General features: G+C 39.7%; 2 protein-coding genes across 2 annotated transcripts; one reads left to right on the forward strand and one right to left on the reverse strand.

Annotated features, from left to right (window-relative positions):
* Positions 1 to 12,832: 12,832 nt before the first annotated feature.
* LOC145107583 (Putative thiol-disulfide oxidoreductase DCC) lies at positions 12,833 to 14,893 on the forward strand. The gene is made up of 8 exons (XM_079044486.1): positions 12,833 to 13,168; positions 13,421 to 13,569; positions 13,650 to 13,757; positions 14,160 to 14,216; positions 14,289 to 14,354; positions 14,437 to 14,497; positions 14,572 to 14,615; positions 14,704 to 14,893. The coding sequence occupies exons 1-8, from the start codon at positions 13,036 to 13,038 to the stop codon at positions 14,740 to 14,742; spliced, it is 657 nt and encodes a 218-aa protein (XP_078900612.1). The 5' UTR covers positions 12,833 to 13,035; the 3' UTR covers positions 14,743 to 14,893.
* On the reverse strand, positions 14,816 to 18,179 carry LOC145107582 (calmodulin-binding protein 60 A-like). The gene is made up of 7 exons (XM_079044485.1): positions 17,836 to 18,179; positions 17,460 to 17,550; positions 17,317 to 17,369; positions 16,738 to 17,228; positions 16,494 to 16,654; positions 15,815 to 16,015; positions 14,816 to 15,681 (listed from the first exon to the last, which is right to left on the reverse strand). Exons 1-7 carry the CDS (start codon positions 17,940 to 17,942, stop codon positions 15,007 to 15,009), a joined length of 1,779 nt encoding a protein of 592 aa, XP_078900611.1. The 5' UTR covers positions 17,943 to 18,179; the 3' UTR covers positions 14,816 to 15,006.
* Between the last annotated feature and the right edge of the window lie 5,658 nt (positions 18,180 to 23,837).

A 23,837-nucleotide genomic window follows, 5' to 3' on the forward strand; every position in this document is an offset into this window, starting at 1 on the left:
ACTTAGATGAAATATTTCCGGAATCTGGACAGGTCTCGGTTCCTATATCCAACTTGTTTGAAGAGTACATTCGGTTATTCGATGAACCAGAGAAAGCGGCACACTCAGAGGCGAAAGCAGCAGATAATAAAATTGATAATCTCAAGAAGATCATAGATGAAGCTGCCAAAGAAATGGAAAGTGAACCTCCTAAAACTATAGGTGTTCAATCCTCAACTGACTCTCCCATCAACGGCTCAATCTTCAAGGGGGAGAGTTCTTCAGCACCAAAGACAACCGAAATGTCTTTCGAGGGGGAGAGTCCTATTCAATCCCCAACTCCTAAAGGTCCAAGCGAGGGTGAACATACTGCTCCAAACCCACCCAATATTAGTCCAATCGAGGGAGAGAATCCAACTCCAACAAAGGATGCATATTCTGATGCTGCCACAGGTTACACTTCGCCAGTCGAGGGGGAGAAAGAGAATGCAACTGACGAAGGCGAAGGTGATCAATCAGAACTTGAAGAGGAAGTGAATGCTGAATTGGATCCAGCATATGACCCAAATTATCCTCCGTTAGCCAAATGGACCAAGGACCATCCCAAAGCTCAAATTATTGGAGAATCATCTGAAAAAGTACTCACTCGCTCACAGTTGAAAGCGAAACAAACTGCATTATTCTCTAAAGTTGAATTATGTATGTTTAATTCGTTCATATCCAAGATCGAGCCGAAAACCGTTAATGCTGCACTTGATCATTCTGATTGGGTTCAAGCAATGCAAGATGAGCTCCATGAGTTTGAACGCAACCGAGTTTGGAGGCTGATTCCTACACCAAAGGATGCTTCAGTAGTCGGCTTAAAATAGTTCTTCAGAAATAAATTAGATAAAGAAGGGAATGTCATTCGCAACAAGGCTCGGTTGGTGGTGAAAGGTTATTGCCAAGAGGAAGGGATAGATTATGAGGAAACCTTCGCTCCAGTAGCTAGGTTGGAATCAGTTAGAATCTTCCTGGCATATGCTGCTCATAAAAACTTCGAAGTTTTCCAAATGGATGTCAAATGCGCTTTCCTGAATGGGGAACTAGAAGAAACAGTGTATGTTGAGCAACCTCCCGGGTTCGTGAATGAGAAATTCCCTGATCATTGCTATGTGCTGGATAAAGCGGTATATGGTTTGAAGCAAGCACCGAGAGCCTGGTATGAAACTTTAACTCGCTTTCTGAAAATGTCGAAATTTAAGCAAGGTTCGGTTGACCCAACCTTCTTCCGAAAGAAAGAAGGCGAACATCTAATGATAGTTCAAATTTATGTCGATGACATCATCTTCGGCTCCACGAATCCTAGCTTAACAGCTGAATTCAGGAAGTTGATGGAGACTAAATTTGAAATGAGCGCAATGGGTCCGATTAATTTTTTTCCTTGGTTTGAATATTAGATAGGGACCAGAAGGTATATTTATCAACCAGGAGGCGTACACAAAGACCCTGCTAACAAAATTTGGCATAAAATCAAAAGTGAAGGTTCCTATAGCGTTTGGTACTAAGTTAACACCTTCTTTGGAAAAACCTGTTGTTGACATAACACTATATCGACAAATGATAGGGTCCCTTATGTATCTAACAGCTAGTAGACTGGACATTATGTTTTCTGTTTGTTATTGTGCCAGGTTTCAAGCTAATCCAAGAGAACCTCATATGGTGGCAGTGAAAAATATTTTCCGTTACCTGAAGCGAACCTCATCTCTCGGTCTCTGGTATCCTGCTAGATCTGGATTCTTTATTCAAGCATATTCTGATGCTGATCTTGGAGGATGTGGTCTGGATCGAAAGAGCACTACAGGTGGATGCCAATTTCTTGACGGAAAAATGGTTAGCTGGCAGTCCAAGAAGCAAACCTGCGTGTCACTTTCAACAGCTGAAGCTGAGTATATAGCTGCAACATCTTGTACTTCTCAAGTCATTTGGATTCAAAGTCAACTAAGAGATTACAGGCTAAGTATGAAGAAGATTCCTCTCTATTGTGACTCATAAAGTGCAATAAGGATATGTCACAATCTAGTACAACACTCAAAGACTAAGCACATTGCACTTAGATATCATTTCATCAAGGATCACGTAGAAGATGGGAACGTGGAAGTGCATTTTGTTCGATCCTCTGATCAATTGGCTGACATATTCACTAAAGCCTTACCTGAAGCGAGTTTCAATAAAATTCTGCAAGGCTTGCGAATGATGGAAGCAGAGTCGGTACCGAATCCTTAATTCAACACCTAAAAATTAGACAAGCGAAATGGAGCGAACGCTCGGTCTATTTCGGCTCCATAATTTTCGGGAACCGAAATGAACCGACCGCTCGGTCTATTTCTGCTCTAGAATTTTAAGGAACCGAAATGAACCGACCGCTCGGTCTATTTCGCTTCATTCCTTTAAGATAAGGTTTCGGTTGTACATTTTGTTCAAAGAGTGTTTTATGCAACTTTATTTTCTTTTTCTGTTTTTATTATTTTTCAGAAAACTTCAAAAATCCAAAAATATTTTCTTTTTCTGTTTTTATTATTTTTCAGAAAACTTCAAAAATCCAAAAAAAAAAATTTGTGTGGTGTGTTTGTTTGTTTGTTCCCTTCATTAGGTCACACGTGTATCAGTGCAACAGAATTTGGAGCTAAGACAGGTATAATCATTTCCATAAGAACTAGTTAAGGGTCCATAGAAGCATGTTGCTGCATGTTGACCAAAGCCTCTACGACTTAGAGCAAGGCCTTAATGATTCGATCTCTACCTATCGTTTCTTCCCAATCAGGCTGTTCAGATCAACTCCGTCTAGAGCTACCTTACTCTTCTCATATGAGTTAAGAGTTTTTCTAGCTTAGTCACGTCTTTATAGAAGAAGGTACTTTCGGTTCCTTAACCACCCTCCTTACTTTCTCCATCAACTTTCGGTTCATCACTGTAACCCTTGAGACTCTCAGTTTTTACCACTGAGGTTTATGGTTGCACAAAATCTGTGTTTATGATCTTAGATATGTATACCACGTACTGAGTGAAACCCACAATCCAACACCAACAACGAATTGACGGTGAATTGTCATATTCAAGATGTTACTGGTTACCAAATGAAATCTCATTTTTATTTTTGAGTGATCTTTTATGAATTTGTCTAACACCAAGGCTTTTTCTTCCCATAAAGATCCAGTTTCTTGTTGTTTTTGAGATTTCTATATCTTCTTTAGTCACTATAAAATATATCCTACCTACTTGTTCAACAGACCACATTGGTCTTACAAGTACTTCTTCCCATGTTCGGTCTTATGTTAAGCGTCGACGTTCGGTTGAAGATAAGCCACCTTAAGCCAATGATTTAAAAAGAAGCCTTTCAATGTTTCTCTACAAACATTTGATCGTTATTTCACGGGAACCCACACAAGCACTTCAAGTCTCTCTTGACTTTGAAGGAAGCGATTCTTGCCCGGAATCACCTGCTTTCTGTCTTATAATGAGACATCACTCACATCCAATACACATTTGCTTTATTTCTTTATCTTTTGTCACTCTATTGCACAAAAATTTTAATTTTCCAACATTCTGGTTGCTGTTAGTTCGATTTGTGTTTATCTTTTGGAGAAACAGGGGTAATTCTATATCTTGGAGCGCAACTGAATTTCAAACGACGATTGAGGATAAGAATTTGGGCGCGTGAATTTGAACGGTCTCACTACCCACGCGTGCTGACGTATACCTAGGAGTAACCAACCTGTCACATCGCGCTTTTTCAGGCGACGTTTTAGTGACCGCGTCATTATCATGATGATTTTTCTCTCTCCTAGCAACGGTATATAAGGGGTTTCTACTTTTATTTGTCTTTTACCAGCAACAAATTCTCTCAAAATTACAAGGCGAGTTTCAAACTGTTCATCTTCTTTCTTCTATCAACAATGGCGACTTCTTCATCCGTTCACGATCAGACTGCTTCGTCCACATTGCTTTCGATCAAGCCCAATCAGAACATGATTATTGAACTCAATCCGTTTCTGTACGATTCGTATATGCTGCAGGTGGTTGAGTGTTTGAAGTATTCTCCACTGGTTCTAGCCCTAACACAGGTGGAAGCCGTCCCAATGTCTCTTTTATCACAGGTTTACTCTACTGCATCTTATGACAAGAACAAGGAACGAATCTACTTCCAAATCCACTCTCATAAAACTTCAATTTCGAAAGGGAGATTTTGTTCCCTGTTGCACCTAGTTGTGGATTCATCTGTTATTTCACCAGACTTCATCACCACTACTCAACTTTTCTCGATGCTGTACGAAATGGGATACACTGACGTGCTTACCACAATAACGAAGGTTAAGAAGTCATGCCTACCCTCCCCATGGAATGGAATGCTTACTCTTCTCATCAAGAGTTTGGCGGAGAGAAGTGCTGGATCTGATGGCACCAGCAAGGCTTTCCTAACCCTTCTCTACGGACTTTACAATGGTCTCAATCTTGATTATGGGACGATCATCTGGTCTCAAGTCGTGCAAAGCCTCAACACTACAACGAGGCATTCTGAAATTTCATGTGCACGATTCTGGACTCTCATTACCAGAAGGGCGATAAATTCTTTGGAAATTCCGGTGATGAAGGATGCCCTAGTTGCATCTATTGCTACGTTTCACACCAAGAAAATCATAATTTCTGATCCTCTGAAGTTCCCTCACATTGGCTCTATCCCTGAGACAATGTATAGATGTGTTACAGCCGAAAGTAAACTCATAGCTGATTATCGAAAACTTCCTCCCAAGGAACCGAGAGTTCTATCTCCTGAACAGCAGGCTGCCCTAGATGCTGTGGACAAGCCTAGTAACCGAGGGAAACGGGCCTCTACCAAGAAGGAGACAACAGAGGAGGATAAGTCTAAGCCTACCAAGACCAAGAAGCGAAAGTCTGATAAAGGGGATTCTTCTAAACCGAAGAAGATTAAAAAGATGGCAAAAAGGTCCAAGAGTCCTACTCCTCCTAGCTCAGAAAATGGCGAGGAAGGTGAAGAAGAGGAAATTCGTCATGCATCACCGAGAGGTAACACTCCTCCCCGATCTCCTACTCCAACCGAATCTCCTCATAACAAACTTCCTACCCCACCTCCATCACCGAAACAGACAGTTCCAGTTTCGGTTCCTCCTATTCCCCCATCTACCACATCTCCAACAACAACTTCCTTATCATCACCACTAGTTTCGTCTATTCCTATTTCTACAACTCCCATCTCAACTCCTATTTTTTCCCAATCCACTACACCCACTATTCCTGAACCAACAGTAGGAGTCAACGTATCTGATACGGGGGCGACTACTGAAACAGAACCCCCCGTTACTTCTACACCCCTTTCACCCTCACCTTCAACCGACCCGGTGCCACTCTCGGTGGTGCTAATGATGAGTATGATGATGCTCCTGTCACACGTCAACACTTGCAAAGCATTCATGAGAAATTGGATAAATTGATTGAAGACAGCAAGTCCTATAGTGGTGTTGTGCTTAAAGCCTTTTTGGACACTGCTCTTGAACAATATACAGAGTCAATTGAAAAATCCACTAAAGCTGTTAATGAGTCTACCTCCTCTTGCCAAAAGGCCACCACTGATATTAATGAAATTGTTCATAGTACTCAGATCTTTCTTGAGTCACTTAAAGGGCATGTTGATACGAATGCAGCAAAGGTGAATGCTTCTGTGGACTCTTTCTCCAAGTCTCTTCAAGAAGAACAAACAAAGTTTGAGGCTGTGCGTTCCTCTATCCAAGCCGAGAACTCTTCACTTATCAGTTCGGTGAATTCTCGCCTTGAATCTCTTCACGCTGATTTGGCGAAAGAAAGTGCTATGAAGGAAGAACTTGCTCGACAAGCATCCACGATCGAAGTTCAGAAGGTTCAACTAGCTCACGCTGATAAAGAAATTGGTTTGTTGAAGACAGAGAGAGCTGTTTTTCGCAGTTGTGCAGGGGATGTGAAGGATATGCTCACCAACATTCTTGGTGCTCATGATCCTATCCTCACTTTGAACATTCGGAATCACCTCACTACCAAACTTCTTCCCGCCCTTGCATTGTTACATGAGATGAAGGGTGTTTCGGAGAGATTTATTGCTCCAAAACAAGGGGAGAGGGTGCTCCTCAACCGAAGGTTACTGAAACCGAAACTGCTCAACCGACGGTCAAAGTTACAACCGAACTGAAGGATAATGTAGCTTCAGGTTCTGGTCGACAAGAAAAGCAACGAATCTGGTGAAACTATTGCTGAGGCTCTTAAGCGAAAGAAGAGAGATAAAGAGCTTGATGAAACCTTGAAGGTTGCAAGGGACGCAGAGGAGAGGGAAAGGAGAAACAAGGAAGAAGAAGATGCCTTGAACTGCAAGAAGGCCTTGTTTCCCTTATGGACTAAAGAGGCACTTATCAATCAAGCTATAGAGTTTCCAAGTGTTTATTGGTTGGAACCTGTTGCTTCGTTTGACTGTGATAATTCTAAGGACTCGCAGTTCGATATGCCGATAACAAGAAAGGCGTTCACATTTCACTGTTTCGATTTGACTACTGAGGTTCCTTTTCCTCATCCAAAGGTTGACCGAGAGCTTATTGATTTCTATCTGAAGTATGGAAAACCGCAGTACTTGACATGGAGCGCACATAAGATAATCACTGTCAAGGTACTGAAACCTACGTCTGCTGGGATGTTTATAAATGTCAATTTTAAAATCACACAAGGCTCTGCAAACTCGGTGTCGATTATTTCCCTAGCAGACCTTCCAAATCTAAATCCTCATGATTGGATTTTATTATTCAATATTCTGCTTACAAATCCGAGGGAATATGAACCGATTTTGGAGCACTTGAAGAGGATGTTGGCTCCTTACATCCATGAGGTTGCAGCTATATATCAAGAGATAAAGAAAGTAATGAACAAGAAACCGACCATCAAGCCAACACCGAAACCAGGAGATGTAAATAAAATGAAGATGGGGCAAATAGATTCAACACATCTTACTGTGATGTTTACAAAAGGCGAAGCTCACAAAATTTTATTCGCTCTTGTTGATAAACATTTATTCTCAGCTGACTGCTTGGAGCACATCATTAACATTGTTCATCGGTGCAAGCAGAATTCAGAAGCAGACAAGAAGAACTTCACGGACATGCTTCGGTGGTACATAACGTTCCGTCATCATTTGCTGGCTATCATACCGAAGGTGTTCAAAACAATAAAGAAGTCTTCTGCAGCTCAGCCGAAGTGAGCTTTCGGTTCCATTGACGCAAAGGGGGAGATTGTTGAGTTTAATTGTGTTGCATCATGGGCTTTTTGTTTTGTATCCGGATTGGGCCTGTCCATCCATGATTATCTAGTAGGGTTATACCATATATATGCATGCATGTATGCATTAGTTAAGGTTGATAATTACGTTCATTGTTTTGTAACCCTAAACACCTCTACAGTTGAAGTTCTTAATCGAGCTCTTCTGAGGTGTTGAAGTATTAATCATTCGACATATTCAAAGCCATTCTTGTGTTCTTGATTACGTTCTTAATTGTTTGCTTGCATAGAATCTAACGATACTAAAAGAACTTTGTTCTAACAGGGTCATATTCTAATGATCTTTCATCGGATGATGCAACGCCTAGACTCAAGTCTCTTTGAGTCAAATTCCAGAATGGAATACACCTTCCTTCATATTCTAATGTGATATAATCACATTTTATCATATAACATTTCTGGCTACAAGCTTCATTAACAACGAGCGCGATGCTATTGATCGCATTGATTTCAATCTTCTGACTTAATTCAGATGTTACATCGAACTTGGTTCTCTGAACCATGTAACAAACTCATCGTAGTCGGACTCAATTTGATATGACCACTAGGGTCAGAATATCAATCATCTCATTAGTCATTACCGAAACGATGGTAACGACATACTTGAATAAAACGAGACCAATTACTAGCTTCTTGGTAACCTTGTGACTTTCCCTGATCGAAGCGTGAGTCCTGTGCTTCCAGTAGTATAGATCTCTACTACTATTCACACCTATTCATACTCGTCCCAAGTACTGTCTCGCAGTCCCCAAGTCCTAAAATCACAAAACAATTTAACACATACGAATGTGTCCAATTAATCATAAAATTTTCCTAGACTCTACTAGGACTTCTTCCATGCGTATCTTCAATCATCAATTCTACTTCAACTTGGTTGGTGATGGAAATTCCAGACGATGGGACAACTTCAAAAATTACACCAATCATTCCATCATCCTGCCAATCAAAGGTGTACTTCAGACGTACCGTACCCCTCTAAACGTTCCGTTATTTTATTAGACATATTCTAAAGGCAAGATACCACTCTTATGATATCTTCTGATATGTATCATTCACTATCATAAGCTTTTCATTTCCTCCATCTACTCAATTCTCTACGCGTCTTCACCATAACGTTTTGTACACCCAAGCAGACGTTCGGTGTACTGGGCGAGAATTTAAGATAGGAAAGCTTTATTTACGATCGACGTATAAATCTCCTTATCACTTCGAAACGTTTACATGCTAGTTCTAATATCGTAGTCATACGCTTAGAATCCTAAACACATAAAGTTTCCAGATCCGGTCGGCAACAGACCATAGATCCGAACAAATAATAGCATATAAGGCATCCTTATAGCTATAACATAAAATATTTAACACATAAAACATTTTAGGCATCTTTCCTAAAATAAACTTGTGCTCGTGTCTAAAATATAGCAGACACTCATCTCACAATCATCGCTTAGCATTCTAAGTTTAAGTCTAGAAATCCTACAAATTCCTAGTTCGCTTAAACTAATGCTCTGATACCAACTGTGACATCCCCTAATTTCTCGGCCAGAAAAGACCGATTTCGTTTATGATTTTTAAAATAAATTCAGAGTAATCCTTTTAAAAGGTGTTGCGGAATTTGTTCCCATAAAAACATGATAATTATATTATCAAATCATTTCTGAAGAAATGTATTTTATTCACTTAAACCATTGGGATGTCATCGTCAATACAGAAACATAAGCATAAACAGGACTTACACTCACTTACACTAGTGATCTACATCTCTTTTAATCTCTCAGTGTAAAGTAACTTCGTATCGATACCTGTGATACAAACAAACTGAGTGGGTCAGGCTTGGGATCCTGGTGAGCATATAGGGTTTTCAACCCACAATAAATAATTTATTATGCTTAAACATCAAACAATCAACCCAATTACCCAATCCCCATTATCTTATTTATTTCTTAAGGATTTACCCTAAGAATCAAATCTCACTCATTCCTAAGGATTCATCCTAAGGAATAGGCACGAAGTCCATCGCTGCCCAAGGTTTATACTACAAGCACTAACAAACGTCGATCAAGAATCGACTATCCTTCATCCAATCATTCCTCAGGATTGACCTAAGGAATTTATCCAAAGTCCATTACTACCAAGGTTCATACAACAGGCACTACGTCACATAGTCGCCAGGGTTTATACAATAGGCACTACGTCTCATAGTCACCAAGGTTTATACAATAGACACTACGTCTCATAGTCGCCAGGGTTTATACAATAGGCACTACATCTCATAGTCGCCAGGGTTTATACAATAGGCACTACGTCTCATAGTCGCCAGGGTTTATACAATAGGCACTACGTCTCATAGTCGCCAGGGTTTATACAATAGGCACTACGTCTCATAGTCGCCAGGGTTTATCTAATAGGCACTACGTCTCATAGTCTCCAGGGTTTATACAATAGGCACTACGTCTCATAGTCGCCAGGGTTTATACAATAGGCACTACGTCTCATAGTCGCCAGGGTTTATCTAATAGGCACTACGTCTCATAGTTGTCGGGGTTTATACAATAGGCACTACGTCTCATAGTCGCCAACGTACTAAATACATAGCTACCAACGTACATCTATACTGTACTAAATTCATAGCTACCAACGTACATCTATACTGTACTTTTATCCCTCATACTTTATCTACCCATGTTTTACCCAACATATTTGAAGATAAAATATATTTATACATTTTAAATCATTTTAAACATGTATAAAACACTCATTCAACATCCATCTCAAATAAACAAACAACATATATACACATAGCACGTATTTTATATAAAATACTTCATATCTATGTGTAAGATGAAAGTGACTATACACTCACCTGATTTAATGAAAATCGGGCAGCAATTCGTTTCCTAAACGATCGTTTCGAATAAAATCGGGAGTTTTATTGAGAAACTGGGCTCTGCGAAGGGTCGGGCTTCAAAACCGAAAAGATAAATTTTCCGGGTCTTCGGGCACTTCGGGGCGTATTCCGGGGGTTATAATCGATACTGGAGCTTCGGGGGACGTCAAAATGGTGAAAATATTGAAAAAAAGGTGAAAAATGCCAAATCTTAAATTCTAGCCGGGAGGGTTCGCACCCTCTTATTTATAGCAGCGAGGGTTGGATCCGAAGCGAGGAGGGAGAGGTACGTGTCTGCGAGGCTCGGACCAGCTGGCTGCTTCGGCGAGGCTCGGATGCGAGGAGGCTACATGCCGGCTTCGGATTGGGCCAGCACCTCGGACACGGGGCAACAGCAGCGATGCGCGTCGGAAGTTCATTGGACCGCACCCTCGGTCGAATCAGGAGCTAACATGCGGGTCGGGTCACGAGGGAAGCATGCGAGATCACGTGACCAGCTTCGGACACCTGTGCGACACGCGTCGCTTCTCGGACGTGCCATGCAGCAGCTTCGGACACGTGGCCAGTGGCTGGCACTATTCATGCGATTTTTCTCGAAAATTGTGCCCAATCTTATAAAATCCATAACTTTCTCATACGGGCTCCGTTTTTGACGTTCTTTATATGCACGCGTAGAGAAAATTATGCTCTACAACTTTCGTTTAGACTTCGTCGGAAAATTTTGACTTTATTTTTATATTATTATTTTTAACAGACCGGGACTGGAAAATCCGTTAAAAATCCATAACTTCTTCATCCGGCGTCCGTTTTCGTCAGACTTTTTACCGTTGTACTACTATTGACGAGATCTTAGATTCTCATTTAGGTTGTGTTGGCTAAAAATCACTCGATCTAAAATTCGAGTTTTTAGCTGTCTACTGCTAAGCTGAAATTTAGAAAAATAATAACTTCCTCATACGAAGTCAGATTTTGGCGTTCTTTTTATCGAACTTCTCGGTTTAACGAATACTACGACTTTCATTTAGATCACTAAGGTTAAAAAGTAGTTTATCAAAAACCCACTTTTTACGACATTCGGCACCGTGCCGGTTTGTCGTGAAACTTCGTCAGGTCATAACTTCTTCGTTATAGCTCGGATTTCGACGTTCTTTATATGTACGAAATCCTTGTAACATATACTAAAACTTAGTTAAGATTAATCATTTAAATAATCTTCCATCAAAAAGTCATTTTTGATGTTTATCGTCTCTTAATTGACTAGCCCTGATCTACGGGCGTTACAGAAACCCCTTGTTACCATCGTTGTGTAGACGAAGGCTTCCTGATTTGGCTAGGCTTCGATTCCACTGAAAAGAAGAAAATCGGTGGAATATGCGCCGGGAGTGGGTTGGTGGCGGTATAGGCTGAAGACGATGAAGACAAAACGAAAGCGGAAGAGGAGACCAAAATTAGAAGACGTAAACATTTGAGGCGGTTGATCGGTGGGATTAAACTAACCGATGTATACTAACTAACCCAAGGAACAGTACCCTGCTCAGGTACTGTTCCTAAGGGAACATAAAATTAATCTATATATAAATTTCAATCAAGAAATTTTTAGTTTTTTAGTTAAAGGGTAAAAAAGTTGAAAGGAAAAAAAATATGATTTTTTCATAAATTGTGCAAAATAATAAGACTTTTCTGGATATAATCGAGTAAAAAAATAGTTTACCGGTAAAAAAAGCTGATTCGAATTTTTATCCGACAATCAGAACTTTTTGTTAACAAAATAAAATTTAAGACTTTTGTATATACCGGCCCAAATATTAAGATTTTTTTGGAGATTTTATTTTTTGCTAAGTCATTTTCTTAGTTACTTGTTGACTTAGTTAAGTAGTTTTTGATAAATTGTTTTATTATCACACATAAAATAAAAATTTGTAAAACATTAAAAATAACTTATTTGGAATAAATAATCCAAACACTTTTTTTTCCAAAACTCCCTTAGACTAGAGGGAGTGGGTGTGGTGACACCCACGGTTTTGCCACCTCAGCTTGTAGCACACCACCCCTTGTGTGCGGTTTGAACTGCACTCCTCATTTCCACGGCTCTCTATTACCACACTATTCAATCTATATATATTCTCTCTTGCTGGATTCTTTCTCATCTGTGGCTCGTTTAAACATTTTATTGGGCTACAAAACCCACAAATGAAACAAACCAAGGGAATATTTATTTGTTGTTTTAATTTTTTAATTTGTTTTTTTATTTAATTTGTATTATTCCTAGCATATTGAACAAAAGAGGACAAGTATTAAATTTTTAGGGCTTATATTTTTTCAAGTGATGAAACAAATGGGTTGTAGGATTTTTTTTTTTTTTTAAAAAGTTTTTATGAAATTTTTTTAATGCCAAACAAATAAGTTTTATTAAATTAAAATAGTTAAAAAAAACAAAAAAAAAAGAAAATAAATGTGTGGCACCACCCCTTGGTGTGGCAAGAAACCACACTTGTGTGGTAAAAAATAACACGACGCTTATGTGGCGGGAAAGGAAGTGCGGTTTTGGTGGCACCACACCCTCCGGCCTTGAGCTATTAAGTACTTTTTGTTTTTGTGATCAGTTCTCAGTAAACATGGTGATTGGTTCTCGTAAACATGTCGTAGTGGCTAGTGTTCCACCGTGTACATGAGACACGAGGTGAAACCGCGATTGGTGAAAACTGGATGAACAAGGTGGCGCCACGTACAACTACCACTAAAACCGCCATCTGCTCCTCCTTCCTTATTTTGAGTTCAAAACACTCGATTCTTTGGGGAAAACGTAGGTGAATTCAAACAATTCGATGGCGTTTAGGGCAGTAGCAGGTTCTATCGGAAGGCGACAATTGACGCCTGCGAATTTGTATCTACGGCCATTTGTGGTTTCTGCTTCAAATCATCGTCATCGATCCATCTCTTACCCTCTTTCTCCAACTGGTAAACCAATCAGTAATTGATCTCAGTTATGTTTGTGTATTTTGCATCTCAAGTATGTGTTGAATTCTCGATTGTTTTTTTAATCCCACATGTATAAACGAACATTTCTATGAAATTCAACGTAGTTATTGATACTGCTGACTACTGAATCTGGTTTCCTTCCAATTTGCCTCTATAATCAAATAAAGCTTTAATAGTTCAATTACAGATATTATTCACTAATTACTAACATACTATTGTCAATGGTAATAGTATTCCGATTTTCTGTTCGAGCAATACAAGAGGCAACAACAAATCCTATAACTCCAACGAAAGGGGAAAATGGAGATCAAATGCAATCTCCCCCAAAGTGGAAGGTTAAAATGCTTTATGATGGTGATTGTCCACTTTGCATGCGTGAGGTATGCAGTTCTGTATATACAAAAACCATGATTTATCAATTCGAGCATTATTTAAACTTAATCATGTTTCTTGTTGCTAGGTTAACATTCTAAAGGAAAGGAATAAGAACTACAAAGCAATCAACTTTGTTGATATAAGTTCAGACGATTATTCACCAGAGGATAATCAAGGCCTAGACTATGAAACTGTATGTTAGTAATATCTTGTCCCATTCTTTTTGTTTGCTACACATCCACTTCAGTCACGTATTTAGACAAGGGTAATATAGACAAATCAGCAAATAAAGAGAATCTTATTAGTGGAGGGGCAATTTAGGTATTTTGTTTAATATATTTTGTTATGAAAAAATGTTTACAAGAGGGAAGAGGACAGGAGTGTGGCATTATCTTTTGTGAAATCTGGTAATCTTAGCACTGGGAGAGGCTAGGCTCTCAAATCACTAGCAAAACATTAGGGTTATATCCATGTTATTTGGTGTCTTTGAGTGATTTTACTCAATACAAGAAGCTTTTGATTGTCTGTTCTTGTTTTGATTTTATCTTATAAAGCCAGTTCATAGCAGTACTATAACATCTATCAACATTTTTAGGCTATGGGAAAGATTCATGCAATCATGTCTGATGGAACTGTAATCACTAATGTTGAGGTATTATTCTAAGTTGCTTTTGGTTACTCATATGGTTTTTTGTACTTTAACATGATAAAAAAACTTGTGCAGGCGTTCAGGAAGTTATATGAGGCAGTTGATCTTGGATGGGTTTATGCAATTACCAAATACGAGCCTGTAAGTCATCTCACCAAATCACACCTGTCATGCTTGCGTTGGTGACACTTGGACATTGATCCTAAAAACATGTTATCGACAGGTGGCAACAATAGCCGATGCTGTTTATGGTGTTTGGGCTAAATATCGTCTTCAAGTCACAGGTTTGTCAACTTAGCTAGACTCATACATATGTCCTTAGTTTTTCTTCCACTGGTTAACATTGTTGTGTATTTAGGTCGACCACCTTTAGAAGAAGTTTTGGAGGCTAGAAAGAAAAAGGTTGGTATTTATTTTATAAATGGTTGTTTAATTTATCAACATCTAGTAATAGAGTTTTGAAATTAATTTACTGGTTCAAAATTGGCAGGATGAAATATGCAATGACAGCAAGAGTTGTAGGATGTAATAATTGATGCAAGATTTCATGTCCGTCTATTTTAAAGGCATGACACAGAGATGTTGTACTATACAATAGCAACTTGATGCAATAATAACTGAATATATATACATGTAAGAATTGTGATTTGCTTACAATGACAAAAGCATCAATAACCAAATATATGCTACAAACATAAGAGTTAAAAAAAGAATGGTACAACTGTACATGAGATTCATTAGGCAGCAATGGAAAAACAATCTTGAATTGTGTGATTAATGATCACATACCATTTTAACAACACCTCTGCTTTTTGAGAGCTTGAATCCCTTCTGTAAGACTAATAATCCTTTCCCTTACGGAATTCCGCCTAAGCAATTTGGACACTTTTGTCCATCTTGTCCGGGCACGTTCAATAGTACAGATGGAAACAGTCTGAGTAGTCACCATCATAACATCGGAGTTGGAATTGAAATTCAAAGAATCATGGTTTAGAAAGTCGTGTATATTTTCAAGGAAATTTGGGTCATTGAACAAACAGTCCATACACTGACCAAGGACAGTTGAATTGTTCATATGCTCACACGTATGCACTGGTGACTCAACATCCTGAAAAGAGGTACCTGGCTCTGTAGGATTATGGGCATGCTGTTCAGTGATTGGACTTTCTAAAGCTGACATATCTTCTTCATGGTAGTTCCCTGAATATGTCATCTCATTATCAACATGGACTATTCCTTTCCCCCGTTCATATTCAGAGGCTACTAGTGAGTTTGACTTATTAGAATTGTCTGTGAGACCATTTCTTGGTGGTCCATCAATCACATTGGAAGTCCCCAAACTTTGGTTGGGAGATGGTAATGATAATGAGCACAAAATAAGATGTTCCTTAAGACAAGTTTCATCTTCGAAAGAGTGGAGCATCTTAAAGTGTTTAGATGCAAACACCACTAACTCTTTATTGTCCACCTGTCAATAGAGATTAAAGAGTGAATATTGTCATTTACACAGAAAAGAAAAGAAATAGGCAAACACTTGGTTCATACGGACATCATTTAACCATTCAGCACTTAATCCAAAAACAATAGAGGCCCCAACTTACCTTTTTTTTGGCAGTTAGCTGGTCAACTGGTACGTACTTATGAGGTTCTTCTATTAATCCCTTTAATTGAAGTTTGGCATTAAGAACTACACCAGTTTTCCCTTGTGTACTTGGATCAAGGTACAAAAACATCCCATTGGACGCCTGAGCATTTTTTACAATGTCATTCCAGATGTTAGAAGAAGCTCTAAGGTTAAGAATCTGCAAAATGTCAAAATAAAATACGTTATATTAATATTAGCTAGAGTAGGCAGGTTCTCTTGTAATATACATGCAAAATGAAGGTCAGAAACATTTAGGCTGTGTTTGTTACACAGGATGAGACTCAACTGAACTGGACTGGACTGAACAAGCTTTCTAGGGTATTTCCGATGAGGATGACGAGGAGGGAGGGCATTCACGTCTTTTGCACGGACGAGAGATCTGTCCCACCTTTTTTTGGTGGAACAACAATTGCAACTTTTGTGCCGTTGACATTAATTGCAATTGTAGTCTAATTCCCTACGCAAGAAACAGGGCATTATATCTGGCATTGCATCTAGTACGAATAAAGAAAATGCTTTCTGTTGAATATGTTCTTTAGAGGAAGTGGATGATATAGGTGTATCCTTGAAGCTGAAAAAGCAGGTAGAGGTCTTATATCAACAGAAATAGAAAGATAAGAGAAATATGTAGCTACATCTTGAAGCTGTTTTGGATCTGTGTAGAGAAGAGTCAGCATATCCTTCACAGTGAACACTCCTTCATCTCTCAGTTGTTTATAGCGTGGACCCTTATAGCTGATGTGTTTTAAACAACACACCTTATCTGACAAACGTGGGTCGGGGTGTTTTTCATAATCTACACACAAATTAACACCACTATATCAATTACTTTTATGCAAATTGGATCCATCTTAATACTAATATTAGAATGATACTTACAAGTAGTGCGCCCATCCTTCATTAGAAAGGCTTCTGTCCTTGCTACTTCCACTCTGTTCATCAACGCAGCATCCACAATTCCTGCCCCTAGTCTGTACAAACCGTTTTTGGTGTTTTCTGAATTATGAGTAAAAGAAATCTTACTCACGAAACAAACACCTTCTTTTAGCTGCAAGCAAGTATCTCCTTGGAGGATGCGTTTCCCTTTCTTTTCACTCAGAATCCTTTCTTGAAAGTCTTCAAATGTCCAACCATCATCATCACCATCACCATCATCACCTACACGAAAACCAACTATTTCCAGTTTTGCTGTAGATTCGACCCCAGTATTCACAATCTGCTCAGTGAGAGCATCAACCAAGACTATTTCAATGGTGCTTCCATTCTCTCCTGAAAGACGCTTTCCTGTGTATACTGGAAGGGAAATCCTGTTTCTGAACAGTAGCTTTAATCTTTTGGGAACTGAAGTACTTGCCTCGTTTGCAGGGTTCCTGATGATCATACAAGTCATGTATATCAGTAAAAGATCATTTAATTAAAGGTTCCACTTTATTTGGATAATAACTGGTTTAAATTTACTCTTTCATTCTAGCCAAAAGCTCCAACTTAGCCAATCCAACCTGCTCTGTTACCTGGAAATTTATGGACTATCGGTTATCTTCTACTAATGCACAACAACAAGAGGTCATCAATATTGATTCATACAGAGACAGAGAACTTACAATTTCACGAATCAGAGGCTTAAGGATTGGTATAAGAACAGGCCCGATGAAACGGTGTAACGTTTGGATTATCATCAACTCCCCTGCGCTTCTACAGAACAAAGCATACCATTGCTATAACAGAGACGGAGGTAAACCAAAAAACTATTTCTGAGAAAACCTTCCAATTTCAGGTTTCTCAAACGGGGAGCGAGACCTGGTTTTGAGTTTCCTCTAGAACTCATGCCTCCTTCCCCCAAATTTAAATCACACACGAATACGATCGCTACAGTTGAATTTATACCGTAGCGTTCAATTTGATTTTTTTTTTCTAAGAGATTAAAAGCTCATCTACGAACGCCGACTGTGACGGAGGAGAGTGTGTATACTGTTTTACCTTGCTAAGGCGGAGACCGCCGCAAGCTCGTCGGTCGGGCTTGTGTTTAGTTCTGATCCGTAGTCGTTGGTGCTTCCTTCTTCGAATTGCTGTGGATCCGACGCCATTATCGAGATTTTGTTGCTAGCTTCTGCAGAGAACGGCGGAGTAGCTGGAGTATACCGGCGGCTGCAGTTACTTGCAGTTTAACTTTCAGAAAGAAGTTGCTTTCTTAGATTCGAGTCGTTAATGTGGTTTTTCTATATATAGAAGAGTGAGACACGTGGTGTCGGAGGCCGACCAGACGCGTGGGGACGACCAGACCACACCCACATCCACACTTTTTGCTGTGGGATACCTGAACTCGATGGAATTTAATGGAGATAATTTGAGACCATTCACACGAATGAAAGCGTACAAAAAAGTGTCGTTTTTTAGTAATTGTTTTTCACGTCAATGATTATACGATCTTAAGAAACGTTATCATATCCCAATATAAGCGTTTTAAAAAATAATCATTTATTCTTAAATGGTCAATTTCCAACTAACCTAATTTTATATCGGACTATTCAGATTAGACAAACAATTTGAAATGTGTTTACATTTCAGATTACATATTTAGGGTTCCCCTTTATTTCATATGAGATGTGTTTAGGGCTCTAAAAAATTATCTTAATATACAATTATGTTATTCAAGATGAGTTATTATAATCAGATTTTTAGAGTCCTGTTTTTACCAAAAGGTCGTGGGGGCCAATCGGTGTTATATATTATATAGTGTTTGATTACACTTGTTGAGGTGTGATTTAAGTCTCCATATTAATTTTAATGAGTTTGTTAACTTGGTGGCTTCCAAAGTAAAGTTACAGCCAATCGGTGTTAGGACTCTGTCACACCCCAAAACCGGAACGGCGGAATCGTTCAAGGGTGGAGGACGTCATGTACAGTATCACAACAATGCAAAGTAGTAAACAAGCAACAACATCATCCATTGCATTAATAATATAATTTAATACAAGTGTGTTCTGTCAAGTTTAATAGACACCAAAAACATAAATCAAAATAAAAGATGAGTCTTGAACGAGCTCCATCTTCTCAAAAACCTGGTACCGGTACCTATCTACTGGTGACCTGAGAATACAAGTTATTTTAAAAGAGTTTAATAAAAATAATTGACATGTAAAAGAGTTTGTAAAAGTATTTGATATGTAAACGAGTTTGTAGAAGTATTTGATATGTAAAAGAGTTTGTAAAACAGTTTGAAGTTGTTTGTTTGATAACATAGTTTGAAAAGTAAGAAATCCACTTGTTTGGTAGTTATTAATCACATGTGATTGATACAATAACTATAATAGATCAACTTGTATTCCCCCCCCCCCCCCATAAAAGCATTTAAAATCATTTAAAAGGTTAATTAAGGGTATGAACTCACCTGTAGTGAGTGGTTTGGATGAAAGTGTCGGATAGGATGCTAAGTGTCTAGTGAAGACTTGAACACACACGCGGATCCTATTTAACATATAATGATACATATATGAATACAATTAGTGCTTATAACAACTAATTATTGACTTGGAACCACCTTAGGGACTAGTAACCACTTATTTTGAAGTGTTACAACCATATATGATTGTATATAGGGGTATATGGCTATACAAGGGAGTGTATGGTCAAAATGCACAATATTTGTGTGTGTGCGGCCAGGGTGTGCGGCCAGGATGTGTGTGCGGCCGCACACTCCCTATGAAATGTGCCAAAACGTATTTTAAGGCTTTAGGACTCATCTAGGAAGGTTTCTTACTTCATGCTTTAGCCTTATATGGAGTTCATTGCCATTTTTGGACCTAAAAAGGGTGTGTGCGGCTACACATGGTGTGTGCGGCCGCACACCCTTTATGAAGATGATAAAATCGTGTTTTTCTAGTATATCATCAAGTGTTCTTAGCATATAACAAGTTGTGATAAGTGTATACACGTTATAGAGGCTTGAAAGGGTGTTTAAGGTCCAAAACTAGTGTGTGTTCTTAGTGTTCTTGAATAAAGATGGATGTTTTCATGGATCAAAGCAAAGGGTTTTGCTAGTTAAGGTCGTGTATCAACAAATCAAAAGGAAGAATTACTTACTTTTATGAAGATCAAGATGAAGATTTGGATGATACTTGAGAGAAAAACGAGTTCTAGCTTTGAAGAAGGGAAAAAGTGTTCAAAAATGACAAGTGTTGAATATATATGGGAGAGTGTGCGGTTGGGATGGGTGTGTGGCCGCACACTCTTGTGTGTGGCCGTACACACAAGTGTGTGGCCGCACACTCCATATGTTGGAGTGTTTGGCCCGATTTTGCTTGATATGCATCTAGCTTTCCCATTTCTAGGCCCCTATCTTGATGGTACTAGGTTTAGAACACTCAAATAGACTCTAAACAGTGCTAAGGGATAGCAAAAACGAGTCTGGCCTTCATTGATTTGAATAAGTGTATAAGATAAAAATTCCGGATTGTCACATCATCCCCCCGTTAGAGAGAATTTCGTCCCGAAATTAGAGTTTAAGCAATTAAGTAGTTACAAATAACTAAGCAAAAAGATGAGGATATTTCAGTTTCATCTGATCCTCTCGATCCCAAGTGAATTCAGGTCCTCGCTTGGCGTTCCAGCGAACCTTCACTATCGGGATACGGCTTTGCTTTGTTTTCTTGACCTCTCGGTCCATGATCTCTACAGGTTCTTCCACGAAGTTGAGGCTCTCGTTGATCTCAATCTCGTCGAGTGGGATTACAAGAGTCTCGTCGGACAAACACTTTTTCAAGTTCGAGACGTGGAAAGTAGAATGTACGTTACTGAGTTCACGAGGTAAGTTAAGTTTGTAAGCTACAGGGCCGATTCTAGCGAGAATCTCGAAAGGCCCTATGTATCTTGGATTTAGCTTTCCACGCTTTCCAAAGCGTATTAAGCCCTTCCAGGGTGAGACCTTCAATAGAACACGGTCGTCCACCTGGAATTCCAATGGTTTCCTTCGTTTATCTGCGTAGCTTTTCTGTCGGTCACTAGAGGCTTTCAATCGTCCACTAATCTGAACGACCTTCCCTAATGATGCCCTCTAAATCTAGATCGCGAATTTCATAGCCAGCTTTGAGGGTTTCCAACTGATGGGAGGCTTAGGTAATGACCTTACCTCGTTACATCAAAACGCAACTGAGCCCTGGAATTGGACGCATCGCCATAGACTACAAAGTCTTTTATTCCTTTTTGGATGGGATAGTATTGGCGTGGTGCACAAGGCTCGTTTTAGCGTTTGGAATGATCTCTCCTGCTTCTCTTCCCAGCTAAAGGCCACGCCCTTCTGGGTCAAAGTTGTAAGGGGCTTCGCGAATCGTGAGAAGTTCTGTAAGAACCTACTATAGTAGTCTGCGAGACCTAGAAATTTTAAAAATTTCTGTAGGTGTCTTCGGATCTGACCATTCTCAATGGCTTTGATTTTGGAAGGGTCCACGTGTATTCCCTCTTCGCTAACCACGTGCCCTAAGAATTCGACTCTTCGGATCCAAAATTCGCATTTCGAGAACTTCGCATAGAGCTTCTCCGAACGCAATGTTTCTAAGACTTGTCGCAGATGTCGACCATGCTCCTCCTTACTACGAGAATAGATAAGTATGTCATCGATGAAGACGATGACGAACTGATCCAAGTAAGGACGACACACCCTATTCATTAAATCCATGAATACTGCGGGTGCGTTTGTTAATCCGAACGGCATCACTACGAATTCGTCGTGCCCATAACGAGTTCGGAAGGCTGTCTTCGGAACATCCTCCCCTAGCACTCGTAGTTAGTGATATCCGGATCTTAAGTCGATTTTTGAAAAGAAGTTCGCCCTTTTTCAGTCGATCAAATAATTCGTCTATGAGAGGCAAAGGGTACTGATTTTTTATGGTTAGCTTGTTGAGCGGTTCGTTAAGTTTATCGGACAGTTCTTGCATCAATGCAGGTGCTAGACGATAGGGCGGTTTGGCTACTGGGGTAGCCCCTGGAACTAAGTCGATCCTAAATTCGACTTGACGTTGCGGAGGTAATCCTGGGAGTTTTCTGTTCTACCTGAATCTATTGTCTCGATCTGTGAGAAGGCATTTGATTGGATTCTAAGTTTATCCGTATGGAAGTACGATCACTCGTAGTCTTGGGCAGTCTCCGTCCTAAAGTTCATATCAGAAGTCATATTTGGTTCATCAATCACAGCTTCGTGTATACGAGTCGTATATAATTAAGACTGAAAAGGCATTCGAATAAATGATTCTTCTTTAAGCTCACATCCAAACAAGGAAAAGAAGTTAAAGCGGAATCATCAATTCTAAGCCTGTAGAACCTTGATTATATACCACCCTTGCGTATACCTTCTCCAGCGATAGATCGACCGTATGGATCTTCGGGTTGAACTTGACGTACTGTACGAGTGGTACTCCGGGGAGGTTTGTTGAGGTGTCTTCGGGATGGGTACGAAACATAAGGTACTCTCTACATGAGTACCTCGGAGTTCTGGAATGACGGCTTTGCTAGAAAGGCGATTTCGGAGAAAAGAATTTACGCATGAAACGGGTATTGTGAGGGTCGAATTTGCTCAAGTTATATGCAAATGTCGGACTACTCGGAATAAGAGGCATTAGACTTAGTTCATAAAGGTGTTACAAAAACATAATGGTGCAACTTTTACAGAGTTTTGGTACTTTAGTTTTACCTATAAGACTATTGCTGCGAACAAGGTATACTACAAAAGCAAGTACACGCAGCACGAGAGTCCCTTGCCTGACGGGATCTCGCAAAAGATAAGACTCGAGTTGCACTAGTTTTTAACAGTTTATAAGTCTACTAAAACGAAACGCCCTAATATTTCAACGTGGGTCCGAAGTAGTTTCTCCTGCAGCAGTGATCCTTAGTATCTTCCCGTTTGCGCCAGAGTTCTCTGTTATTGGAAAATCCTTCTTGAGATGTCCTATCTCACCACATAAATGACATATCTGGCTTGTACCAGCATCAGTGGTGGAAGTGAAGTGTCGGATCGGATTTATGTGGACACGGTTGTTTTCGTTGTTCCTCCCTTTTAGACAATTCTTATTATAGTGACCGGCTTCACCACAACCATAGCAAGTCGAACTGACTCCGATGTTAGTGGCTTGGGAGATGTTTTGCGCTGGCGTTCTACAGACTTGAGTAGTGTGCCCCACACGGTTGCAATTGCTGCATTTTAAATCATGGCAGACTCCGTGATGATGGAAATTACACCTGCCACACTTCGGGAGTGTCCCCTTATATAGTTTGATCGGGGCTGAAGTGGCAGGGGCCGCCACTTGTTGCTGTTGTGTGGCAAGTTTTTGTGATCGCTTGCGCTCCCTATAGGCTTGACGCCTTCGCTTCTTACCCTCAGATTTGTGGCCTTGGGTGTTGGTAACAGCTATCATTTGTTGATTTCCCGGATTGTTACAACAATTTGAACTGTCAACACCCTTCACAGCCTCGATTGCGTTACCAGAGTCGTAGTGTGCAAAGACAGCTGCAACGGCGGCTGTTACCGCTGCTTGGAAGGTGGCAGCGTCTATATGAAGGATCGGGGTTGTGTCGTTCGGCGGATTACCTCTAGGTGACGACATGATTCTGCTATTTGACAAGAAAAGGAGTTTGTGAGTGATTATGGTCGGCCCTAGATGTATTCTACTCAATCATGTAATTGTAAAGTTTTTGTTTTGTTAACTGTCCTCGATGGATTGACCTACATCCCTATGATGCAGTACTGGAAAAGAGTTGAAGTAGGTTCGTAGAATGTTTACTAGACATTTGCTATTTGGAACTAGACTATCATTGGTTGGTGAATAACCGGATCCAACCTTTGACAAGAATTGGAAGTAATCCTTGAGCTAATTCACCATAGCTCAAAATTTGACGAAGTGGGTGTTTAGATAGGATTCTAACGATAGCAAAAGAAAGTATTTGAACAAGGATTGGCACAGAAATTAGCCGACTGTCAATATCATTGATAT

The sequence above is a fragment of the Lactuca virosa genome, chromosome 4 (genome assembly GCF_052849685.1).
Source record: "Lactuca virosa cultivar CGN04683 chromosome 4, Lactuca_virosa_CGN04683_v6, whole genome shotgun sequence".
Classification (NCBI taxonomy): Eukaryota; Viridiplantae; Streptophyta; class Magnoliopsida; order Asterales; family Asteraceae; genus Lactuca; species Lactuca virosa.

Coding starts and splice junctions, on each gene's coding strand:
- LOC145107583 (XM_079044486.1), top strand. CDS start 13,036: ATGGCGTTTAGGGCAGTAGCAGGTTCTATCGGAAGGCGACAATTGACG. Junction 13,169..13,420: donor TTACCCTCTTTCTCCAACTG/GTAAACCAATCA, acceptor CAATGGTAATAG/TATTCCGATTTTCTGTTCGA. Junction 14,616..14,703: donor TGGAGGCTAGAAAGAAAAAG/GTTGGTATTTAT, acceptor CAAAATTGGCAG/GATGAAATATGCAATGACAG.
- LOC145107582 (XM_079044485.1), bottom strand. CDS start 17,942: ATGGCGTCGGATCCACAGCAATTCGAAGAAGGAAGCACCAACGACTAC. Junction 17,229..17,316: donor CTTTTGGCTAGAATGAAAGA/GTAAATTTAAAC, acceptor TATGATCATCAG/GAACCCTGCAAACGAGGCAA. Junction 15,682..15,814: donor AGCTAACTGCCAAAAAAAAG/GTAAGTTGGGGC, acceptor CTCTATTGACAG/GTGGACAATAAAGAGTTAGT.